We start from the raw sequence: 12,008 nt of genomic DNA on the forward strand, positions 1-12,008 counted from the left end.
AACAGAACGGCATTAATGTATATTGTCCTACCACAGAAAACGTATTTTCAAAAGTATATCTTTTAATTGAAATTATAAATTAATTAATTAATACTCCGAATTTTCTAAATGTTTTAAATCCCAAAACCACTAAACTATACCTCATTCAGTTAGAGCAAGTAAATATTGTTAAATAAACAACAAAAGCCTTATATTCTTGGTTCAATTTTTTTTTTATTGAAAATGTACATGAATTAAATTGAACTTAGGCGAGATACTGAATTATTCGTCGTGTAGGCGAGGGTTTCTGACTACAAGATCGACAGATACTAGAAAAAATGTTCCTTTTGACACCAAAAAAGTTACTTTGCACCAACAAAGAGCGTAGGTCATGAACAGCAAGGCTTCAATACACAAAATATATCCTTATAAATTATATAAATGCCTGGGTACTTTTTTTTTTTTTTTTTTTAAATACTCCTACCTGGGTTCACTTCAACTCCATCTTATATGAATATTTGGCAACATAAGGAAGCTGAAATTATAGGATTTAACAAACTCATACTCAAGATTTGCACCATTTGGAGGAAACTAAGTTATTTAGGGGATTGAAATCAAGCAGGTCACAGCAGTAAAGAAATTGATTTATAAATGCATGCAAAATACAGAATACAGTAGGCTGGTGAATATTAAAGCACAATGTGTCAAAAAGGCCATTACATGTGATCTCCATGGTATTCAACAGTGGCATGTAAACATGGGCACCATCAAAGGAGTGCTAACATTATTTCTATATTGCTTCGGCATAGTGTTGACTGTTCATTTTGGTGATTTTTTTAATATATTTTTTTTATTACACAGTGTTCACGTTCATTTTAAATCATGTTTTAGTTAACAGGTCCCTATCCTCCCATGATTTGCAGAGGGCCTTAATTTAAATTTAAAATGAGTGGATTAAAACTGTCCAACCTGCCCCGCCAGCTCACGTTTAAGATCAGGTGTAGGGAACCTTTTCCATTACTTATTAAATATGTATTATGAGCATTTTGGGGGGTTAAAGGTTTGGAGCTTTTTAATTTCAGTCCTCAGATGGGGCTATAGGTTCCCCACCCCTGGTTCAGAGATACCATGTGAGTCCACGTAAGCCCACGTTTGACAAAAAGGAGATGATGCGATGGGAGGGAAGAAGAAAGTAACAAATGAGGTTGATACAGTAGAGGGCTGGAAACAGAAGAGTTAAAGGTGCTTAGTTGTTGCTGAAGCTGCCATCCCCCTCTTCAGATGGTCAAGACGCATTAAAAGAAGCTACAGAGAGAGGGAAAGAAAGACAGATGTTAGAGAGGCAGAAAAGCATCTGTAGTAGGGACAGAGTTTGGTTAGAATGCATCAAATGGAGAAGAGGAAAAAAAGGAAAATGGGAAAAATGACAACAGAGTGAATATTTAAATGCTTTGATATGACAACATGATTTAAAAATGCAAATGTGAAGCATGCAAATCATCATTTCAGCTTAAGTGGAGAAAGTTAGAGTCCAAGTGGAGTGAAAGACGGAATCAAAGGAACAGGAAAAACAAAGGTATAAAAGACCCAAAAGGACAGGGTCTCAGAAATCCGTTGGCATTTAAGGACGGTCCCTTGGGACCTACTCAGTGCAGAGCCAGGGAGTACTGCAAAGGAAATACACACAAACCAGTAAACAAAGGAACATGGAGGGCCAAGGTCTCTGCTGTTGAGAGAATAAAACTGTAAACAATAATATACATACAGCATACACATTATTGCCTAATATGTTGGTGAGAACTGCCTTTATTTCCTCTGTACATGAATAGCTTAAAAAAAAATACCAATGACTAAAAATGTGCCATTATAAAAACATACAGAAAAACAAAACAATTGGACTGACAACATACAAACACACATTTCATCACATTTGTGTATTGGAAAAAAAAAAAAAAAAAAAAAGTGCAAATGTGAACGCTAATACAATAATATGCATAAAAACGATGAGGTATGGGAGAAGTGGCAAAGAGATAAAGCAGGGTGAAAAACTTATTGTGTACATGTCTGAGATCAGGATTACAGTCTTTATTGGCACATTTTGGCACTGGACTCAGGATGATGCTAAAGCAGCATAACACAATAGTAGGTTGAGAAGATCCAATAGCTCACCTGGCTAGTTGTTTTTTTAGGACGGGGCAGGCTTTGTACAATAAATTTTTACTTTCTCCAAAGGAAGGCCTCAGGTGTTTGGTGAGACTAGAGTGAACTACCACTGTAAAATTAACAGCTGTACAAACCATGACAAACAAAGCAGAAGGAAGCTGCTTAATCACGTCATTCTTTTGCCAGTCAATATAAATTGTAATTAGGGCCACACAGAAAGGCAGAAAAAATAAAGCTCAAATTACATCCATCGTCTATACTGCTCCTACCCTCACTAAGGTCACGGGGTGAGCTGGAGCATATCCCAGATGATTTTGGGCGAGAGGTGGGGTACACTCTGAACTGGTCACCCCGCCCAATCACAGGGCACATACTAAAAAACAGTCACAAATTTTATGAAAAAAAGCTATATAATACTTTGAGAAAAAAGGTGGAATTCAACAAGGTGGAATTCAACAAAAAGTAGTTGTAATATTCCAAGCAAAAGTTGTCCAGTTTCATTTTCTGTACCGCTTAACCTCACTAGGGTCGCAGGCGTGCTGGAGCCTATCCCAGTTATCTTCGGGCGACAGGCGGGATACACCCTTGAGCTGGTCGCCAGCTCTCAGGGCACATATAAACAAACAACCATTCACACTCACATTCACACGTACGGGCAATTTAGAGTCTTCAATTAACCTAGCATGCATGTTTTTGAGATGTGGGAGTAAACCGGAGTAAACCCACGCAGGCACAGGGAGAACATGCAAACTCCACACAGGCGGGCCGGGATTTGAGCATCGGTCTTTTCAATAATCCATCCATCCATCCATTTTCTGAGCCGCTTCTTTTCAATAATAAAACTGAAATATGATAAAAAAATTTCAGCCTCAACATTTTGTGAGAATAAATTTATAATTACCGAGGGGGTAAAGTGGCAATACTACAAGAGAAACATTTTTAATATTAACAAGAAAAAACATCAGTTTCACAAGAATAGTTGTATTGAAACAAGAAAAAAAGTTACGAGGCAAAAAGTTGTAGTTTTCAAAGTAAAATTTTATATGAGAAAATGTAAGATTTAATACTGTATTACCATTAAAAAAAAGCTACATACAAACCCTACTGCTTTATTTACTACTTTTATTCTTGTAAAATTGCATCGTTATTCTTGTAGAACTATGACTTTACGTTTTTGTTTTGTTCCTTTTCAGTGTGACCCCATTATAAGCAATTACAGCCTTCTTATTGTTTTTTTCCTACCATGTACATTAATTATAATTGCGACGGCAGCTTTCAACTACTAGCACACTAGGCATGTACTCACTGTCCCCCTACCTAAAAAAAAATAATCCACAAGTCACTAATTTCCAAACTCTTGTTTAAATATGAAGCTTTAACTATCTTTGTCCTTTTCAGGCCACATTTGAGGTAAGTTTCGCTTGAGCCTTGGTAAATTTCTGCCCATCACAAACAACAGTCATTTTGTGTGTTAATATGGAAAATAAAAAGCACAATTACACCATGCAAGAGAGTCACTACAGAGAAAAATAAACAAGCGTGGAATGTATTTTGTGTAAAAAAATAAACATCATTATTAGAGTGGTGTGTTTAAAAAGGAGTCCAACTGCGCAATGCCCAGGACTGGAGGCATTTTGGGGGGTTGTTGGGAACTGGGTAGGGGTTCACTGTAAAGGACGATCATTCACAGCAGGGTGGCCACAAGAGTGCACTGTTCTACAGGAATCCTTCTCTGGAAATAAGAGAGACGGGCTGTTACTGCTTTGTTGCGTCAACATTAACATCTGTGACATCATCATTAATGGCCAGATGGCAACCAATAGAGATTTGGGGTATGAAATCCAATTTTGGAGTGTTTTTTTCTGCTCCTCTAGAATTGTTCAGAGATGCTCTACAGCAAGGGTCCCTAACCTTTTTTGTGCCATGGACCAGTTTCACATAAAGCAATGGTTTGACGGGCTGGCATAGAAGCAAATAAAAACAAATGATTACAAATGCAACTCAATATTAAGCAGAATATAGGCATTGAATTTAGTGTGAGCCCTGTGCTTTCTATTCAACGAGAGAGTCCAATTTTTGAAAGACACTGACACCCAAAGTGTGTTACTTATGGCCAGTCTACTCTGTAATTTTGTTTTGATCCCTGTCATAGCAGAAAATCCATCTTCGCAAATATAGGGTGTTGAAAATGGAATCCATGCATTTTGTTCCTCTCTGGACATTTTGCCTTTAATCCTGTATCTCCTGTATATCTTTTGTTCAGTCTTTTTGTGTAGCCTGGAACCAAATGGTGCTCGGACTGGTACCGGTCCAGTGGTTGGGACTGCTGCTACAACAGAACATGACCGGCACCATCTGTCCTTTCAGCCTTCCTCAGAGGTCCAGAAGTCTTAACATCTGTCTCTCTCTTTTAGCCTTTGTGTGTGTGTGTGTGTGTGTGTGTGTGTGTGTGAGTGAGTCCTTTAAACATCCCTACAAACAGAGTTTGGTGCTTAGGCTCCTCACTGTTTTGGCATGACCCTTTCGAAAGGCTCTTTGTTTGAACGGCAGGGTGGGCAGCGAAGGGCCTCTCCACTAAAAGGAAACTTTTGTGGCTCCAAGGAGGACAGATGGAGCGACGAGATGATAAACTGGCTGATTTAGAAGCTGGCACGTGGGCGCTAAACACTCAATTTACATGAACGGTTGTTGTGGACAGTTGGTGTTTCATTAAATTGTGGGAAGATGGATCAGGTCTTACCAGAACAGGGTGCCTCAAGCAGCATGCATCAAGTGTAGGAGCAGTTAACTGGAAAATATGATGGATGCAACATGGGTGATACATGCACTCACACTTTGTCATCCACACTACAAGCAGCACTCAATAACTGTGACCTACAGGAAATTAGGTACCAGAACACAAATTGTATGTACAGAAAAACCTCTATGGTCAATCAATGCAATCCATTTCATGACACCATTTGTTTGGATTTGGAACCCATTTCTACAAATAGGGAATAACAGATTTTGAAACAATCTGTGGCAGCAATTGTGGTTTGCATGTCTTCCTTATAATTCTACGGCTCTGGGTTCGACTCTCAGACTTTTCCTGAAAGTAATGGGTTGAATTCTGAATCCAACAATTGTATGGAAATTAGTATTTTGAGGTTCTTTTCCAATCGCCCTTCTTCTGTTCACAGCCCATGTTAAGGCCGGTCCCTTTTTTAAATAACTGATGCCAAAAAGGAACTAAATGCTAAAGAAAAGTTTAAGCTTACACTGGTTTGGTGCTGCTACAAAAAAGGACAAACTCCGACTGCAACGGACAATCAAAACTGCTGAAAGGATTGTCGGTACCCCCCTACCAACCATTGAGGACTTGCACGCTCCCAGAACTAAGACAAGGGCGTGCAAAATACTCTCGGACCCTCCGCACCCCGTTCACCAGCTCCTTCCCTCAGGTAGGCGCTACCGATCAATGCAAACTAGAACTAGTTGACATTCCAACAGCTTCTTCCCTCTTGCGATCAACTTCTTAAACACCTGACCTATAATTCCATTACAACAAGCTGGCAATTTTTTGACTTGAGTTCGTTGTCACATTTCTGTGGGGCCAATTATGTATTACTCGTGCACTCACTGTAGTTGTCTCGCCATGCTGCACTATTTGCATATACTGGCCACTCATGCCAGAGTAGCACCTGCTCCATTTGCACACTGATTGAGGAGTATCTGTAACATTTGCACAACCAACATTGTCCCAGATTATCGCACTACTCGTCACTTTAAACCGCATACACTCCTTGAAGTCTCAGCGCCCTTTGCACAATGGTCATTGCACAGGACTATTGCAATATTAGTCATTCGAACTGCTCTAAGTGCGAGAGGACTCTGACAAAAAACAATTGTGCAAAAAGATGCAATGTCGTTATGTCTCCAAAGTGTTCTGTAAATTGACTGTCTGTTGTACTAGAGCGGCTCCAACTACCGGCGACAAATTCCTTGTGTGTTTTGGACATACTTGGCAAATAAAGATGATTCTGATTTTGATTCTGATTCTGAAATATGTTTACTGAAAATTTGTGAATACATTTTCTTGATTGATTGATGGGAAATGACTTTTTCTTAAACACATTTTAATGAGGTGAGAGGATCTCTCTCTGAATCTTCTGAACTCCTGTTTTCATATGTTTTGCCTTAGCAGAGCAAATTAGTGAGGCTGAATCAACAGACCCTCTGCTGGTTCCACCAATGGAGAGCACTCCATATTGCTTCTAACTGCTTCATGACGCGATTAAGCAACAATCAATTCTTCGATTAATGGATTATTATGACCATCCCTTGTACGACCTCAGGGCCGTTCAAATTTAGAGGTTCCACTGTACAAATAAATATTGTTGGAATTGGTGGGAATGTGAATGTTGGGATTCAGTGATATAAACAGCAGTGTTATGGAAGATGAATATTCCTGCGGATACTTGGAAAGAGAAGAAGTGGTTTGTGAGGTTAAAGGTAGCAAAAAGGAGTCCTCTAAGTGCAAGCATTTTCTTCCTTTGCTAACATGCACACAACAGTCACATTATCAATGACACGGCAAAAATGATAGAGTTCATCTGGTTCAAATGGCCGCCTCTAAGCAAACATGACAAAAAAAACATGTTCTAATGAACCCCACGAGGGGCATAAAAAGAGTTCAATGGAAAGATTGAGTGGACAACCAGCCTCTGCTTCCCCAAATCAGTTAAACGTTAAATTTATGAATTGTGTTGAGATCTGAGTAACATTTATTGCAGTGAAATAGAGCAAGTCGGCTTTCTTTTTGCTGATTTGAGAAAAAATGTAATCTTAAGAGGAAAGCTTCAGAAAGCCTTTAGCGCTCTGAAAAATCCAGTGAATTAAAGTAGAACCATTTACAGATTTCTTGTTAATGAGCAGAGACAAAGAACACACACACTGGGGTGACATAAGAGGAGGGGGCTAAAATTAAACCCGACTAAATTTGACATCCAGCTACAACATTAAGAGACTACATGGACAGGGGCGCACATAAAAAAAAGTTTGGTCTTGTTCTCAAATGACCACCAGAGGTTGTTGCTTGGTGCTCATTTTTCCCGAACCACCGATCTCACTGGATCAACTTAAAATAGGTAATGTATGTAACAGTAAAGCTTAGCTGATTTACATGAGAGTAGCATGATCAGAGAGACTTTTAAGGATGATTCCAGTGATAAGAGTTATTTTCCTGTGATAAATACTTAGAAAGTTATAAATCTTTAAAACCAGCGAAAGTGTTTACATTTCTGGCCGGCTAACTGTATTACTGATTCAATAGCGGTGAAGATCTTGTGTGACCATTTTGTTGAATCTGAGTTTCAAACTTCATCTTTATCCTATTTATTTTATTCTCACCTTCAAATATCAAGCAAGTCACAATATATGTGTGTGTGTTGGGGAGGGGGTGTTATCAAGATAGTCAAGTTGAGTCATACAAACTTGCTTAGTCACAACATATATTGGATTGTTGATAAAATGTCCCCTCCCTTAGCAGTCACCTTATTGTGGTGGAGGGGTGTGTGTAGGACCAAAGTTGTATGGGGCTTTACGCCCCTAGTAGGGTCACCCATGGCAAACAGGTTCTAAGTGAGGGACCAGACAAAGTACAGCTCAGAGACCCCTATGATGAATAAAGGTTTCCCTTGTCCGGACGTGCCCCTCCTCTGGAGCCAGGCCTAGAGGTTAGGCTCGAAGGTGAGTGCCTGGTGACAGAGCCTTCACCCATGGGGCCCCATAAGACCACGTTCGTCCCCCTTCCCATGGGTTAACCACCCGTGGGAGGAGCCAAGGGGGCCTGATGTGAAGTGAGGTGGGTGGCGGCCGAAGGCAGGGACCTTGGCGGTCTGATCCCCGGCTACAGAAGCTAGTTCTAGGGACGTGGAATGTCACCTCTCTGGCAGGGAAGGAACCCAAGCTGGTGTGGAAGGTTGAGAAGTTCCAACTAGATATAGTTAGGCTCTGATACCAGTCCTCTCGAGAGGGGTTGGATTTTCTTCTACTCTGGAGTTTCCCACAGTGAAAGGTGCCGAGCAGGTGTGGGCATACTTATTGCCCCTTGGCTCAGTGCCTATACATTGGGGTCTACCCCAGTGGACGAGAGTGTAGCCTTCGGGTGGGGGGACGGGTCCTGACTGTTGTTTGTGCCGATGCACCAAACAGCAGTTCAGAGTACCCACACTTTTTGGATTCCTTGGAGGGGTTGCTGGAGAGCGCTCCCACTGGGGACTCCCTTGTTCTGCTAAGAGACTTCAATGCTAACATAAGCAATGACAGTCATACATGGAGGGGGGTGACTGGGAGGAACCTTCCCCCCCCACCCCCCGACCAGAACCTGAGTGGCGTTCTGTAAATGGACTTCTGTGCTTGTCACGGATTGTCCATAACGAACACCATGTTCAGACATAAGGGTGTCAACACGTGCACTTGCCACCAGGACACTCTAGGCCACAGTTTGATGATGACTTTGTGGTTGTGTCATCGGACTTATGGCCACATGTCTTGGACACTTGGATAATGAGAGGGGCGGAGCTGTCAACCGATTAACACCTGGTGGTAAGTTGGCTTCGATGGTGGGAGAAGATGGCCTGGCAGACCCAATTATCGTGATGGTCTGTTGGCAACATCTGGCAGAGTCCCCTGTCAGAAGGAGCTTCAACTCCCACTCCTCAGTTGCATTGCCCTGGGGATGGATGAGAACCGGCGGTAGTTCCTGAAGGCTCTGGATGTTGTGAGGCAGTTCTGGTTCACATGCCTCTGCAACATCACATGGACATCAGGAACTATACCTCTGGATTAGCAGACCGGGGTGGTGGTACCCCCTTTTAAGAAGGGGTACTGGAGGGTGTGCGCCAACTATGGGGGTGGGGGGGGGGAAATCACACTCCTCAGCCTCCCTCGTTAGGTTTATTCAGAGTGTTCTGGAGAGGAGGGTCCATCGGGAAGTCGAATCTCAGATTCAGGAGGAACAGTGTGGTTTTTGCTCTGGCCATTGAATAGTGGACCATCTCGTCACTCTTGGCAGGGTCCTCGAGGGTTCATGGGTGTTCACCCTACCAATCTACATGCGCTTTGTGGACTTGGAGAAGGCGTTCAACCGTGCCCATCAGGGAGTTCAGTAACAGACCCCTTGATAAGGGCAGTTCGGTCCCTGTACGACTGTTTTCAGAGCTTGGTCCGCACTGCTCGCAGTAAGTCGGATTCGTTTCCAGTGAGGGTTGGACTCCGCCAAGGTTGCCCTTTGTCACCGATTCCGATTCTGATTACCTTTATGGACAGAATTTCTAGGTGCAGCAGAGGTGTTGAGACGTTCCGGTTAAGTGACATCAGTATCAGTACTGCTTTTTTCAGATGATGTGGTTCCGATGGCTTCATCAAGCCATGATCTTCAACTCTCACGGTATGCATTTACGTACATGGTGGTTGTAATCATGAGAGTTTAAGATGTGTGTACATGTGTTGCCATGTATATCGGTTTAAATTACGGGTGGGACTTTATCTCATTGTTTGAGATTATTTAATTACAAACAAATAATTAGTGGAAAAAAATGAACGTATTTTAATTGCATTTTGTGTTCAAAACAATCAGAACTTCTGTCAGTGCATGATTTCCTGGTACACAGATTACACTGACACATACGTCAGAGCTCGGCTACCAAAATGGAAGAATGAGATGAAACAGCGTTGCTAAGACGGATGGGAGACAAATTTCATTTTCAAAAAAAAGAAAATAAAATTTTTAAAAAATAAATAAATAAACTACCCAATAGAAGCCTTGATGACTGTCAGTGTCAATTATTTGACTCAGTTGTAGACTAAAATTTATTTAAATTAAACCATGTTGCTTTTTGGGACAAATTTTGTTATATGATTAAAAGGCGATTAATCAAGATTAATTACAAAGCCTGTACATTTTTTTGTATTTATTTATTTATTTATTATTTTATCAAGTTCAACCTCTATCTTAAATACTTATGTATACATTTACACATGTAAGTGATCATGTAGGTGCTCATTAAGGTGAATACATGTATTTATGTGTCTAGTGACGTAAATGTTACTATGTACAGCGGTGTGAAAAAGTGTTTACCCTCTTCCTGATTCATTTTTTTGCATGTTTGTTACAATAAATTTTTCCATAATCAAACAAATTTAAATATTAGTCAAAGACAACAAAAGTAATTACAAAATGCAATTTTTAAATGTTTTTTATTTTTGAGGAAGAAAAACAATCCAAACCTACATGGCCTGTGTGAAAAAGTGACTACCCCCCTATTAAACCATAACTGTGGTTTATCATACCAGAGTTCAACTTCTCAAGCCACACCCAGAACTGATACTGCCATACCGGTTTCTCTATGGAGCAATCACTTAAGTAGGACCTACCTGACAAAGTGAAGTAGACCAAAAGATCCTCAAAAGCTAGACATCATGCCGAGATCTAAAGAAATTCAGGAAAAAAATGAGAAAAAGTAATTGAGATCTATCAGTGTGGAAAAGGTTATAAAGCCATTTCTAAAGCTTTGAGACTCCAGCGAACCACAGTGACATCAATTAGCCACAAATGGTGAAAACACAGAACAGAGGTGAACCTTTCCAGGAGTGGCCGGCCAACCAAGATTACCCCAAGAGCACAGCGATGACTCATCCAAGAAGGCACAAAAGAACCCACAACACCATCCAAAGAACTGCAGGCCTCACTTTCCTCAGTTAAGGTGAGTGTTCATGACTCCACCATCAGAAAGAGACTGGGCAAAAATGGCCTGCATGGCAGAGTTCCAAAACAAAAACCAATGCTGAGCAAAAAGAACATTAAGGCGCGTCTCAATTTTGCCAGAAGACAAGTGATGATGGGCGGCACAGTGGACGGCTAGTTAGCACATCTGCCTCACAGTTCTGAGGACCGGGATTCAAATCCCGGCCCTGCTTGTGTGTAGTTTGCATGTTCTCCCCGTGGGTTTTCTACAGCTACTCCGGTTTCCTTCCACATCCCAAAAACATCCACGGTAGGTTGATTGAAGACTCTAAATTGCCCGTAGGTGTGACTTGAGTGTGAATGGTTGTTTGTTTATATGTGTGCCCTGCGATTGGCATTTCAGAAAAGAAAATCATACCAACAGAAAAATATGTTGGTGGTAGTGTGATGGTCTGGGGCTGTTTTGCTAATTCGGGAGCTGAAAGACTTGTTGTGATAAATGGAACCATGAATTCTGCTGTATACCAAAAAAATCCTGAAGGTGAATGTCCCAGCCATCTGTTCGTGACCTCAAGCTGAAACAAACCTGGGTTCTGCAGCAGGACAATGATGCAAAACACACCAGCAAGACCACCTCTGAATGGCTGAAGAAAAACAAAATGAAGACTTTGGAGTGGCTTAGTCAAATCCCTGACCTGAATCCTATTGAGATGCTGTAGTATGACCTTAAAAAGGCAGTTCATGCTCAAAAACCCTCGAATGTGGCTGAATTACAACAATTTTCCAAAAGATGAGTGGGCCAAAATTCCTCCACAGCGCTGTAAGAGACTCACTGCAAATTATCGCAAACATTGATTGATTGCAGTTGTTGCTGGTCAGGGTGGACCAACCAGTTATTAGGTTTGGGGAGCAATCACATTTTCACACAGGGCCATGTAGGTTGGAATTTTTTTCTCCCTTAAAAATAAAATCCGTTATTTAAAAACTGCATTTTACTTGTGTTGTCTGACTATTATTTTTTTTTATTTGTTTGATGATGGGAAACATTTAAGTGTGACAAACATACAAAAAAATAAAAAAGGAAGGGGGAAAACACTTTTCCAAACAACTATGTATTAATTAGTTTTTTGTGCATGCAAAT

The 12,008-nt window shown here is 41.0% G+C and overlaps 1 protein-coding gene across 5 annotated transcripts in view; it reads right to left on the minus strand.

The window, feature by feature from the left end:
* Nucleotides 1-425: 425 nt before the first annotated feature.
* septin6 (septin 6) overlaps nucleotides 426-12,008 on the minus strand; it is a 33,374-nt gene continuing 21,791 nt past the window's right edge. Inside the window, exons 10-11 of one of the 5 annotated variants that reach the window (XM_061685063.1) lie at nucleotides 4,883-4,930; nucleotides 1,768-3,874 (exon numbers count right to left, since the gene is read on the minus strand). In XM_061685063.1, coding sequence (XP_061541047.1) covers nucleotides 4,927-4,930 — 4 coding nt within the window. In that variant the 3' untranslated portion in view covers nucleotides 1,768-3,874; nucleotides 4,883-4,926. The other 4 variants (XM_061685062.1, XM_061685059.1, XM_061685061.1 and 1 more) reach the window with 4 other exon arrangements.

This window comes from Phycodurus eques, chromosome 9 (genome assembly GCF_024500275.1).
Source record: "Phycodurus eques isolate BA_2022a chromosome 9, UOR_Pequ_1.1, whole genome shotgun sequence".
Classification (NCBI taxonomy): Eukaryota; Metazoa; Chordata; class Actinopteri; order Syngnathiformes; family Syngnathidae; genus Phycodurus; species Phycodurus eques.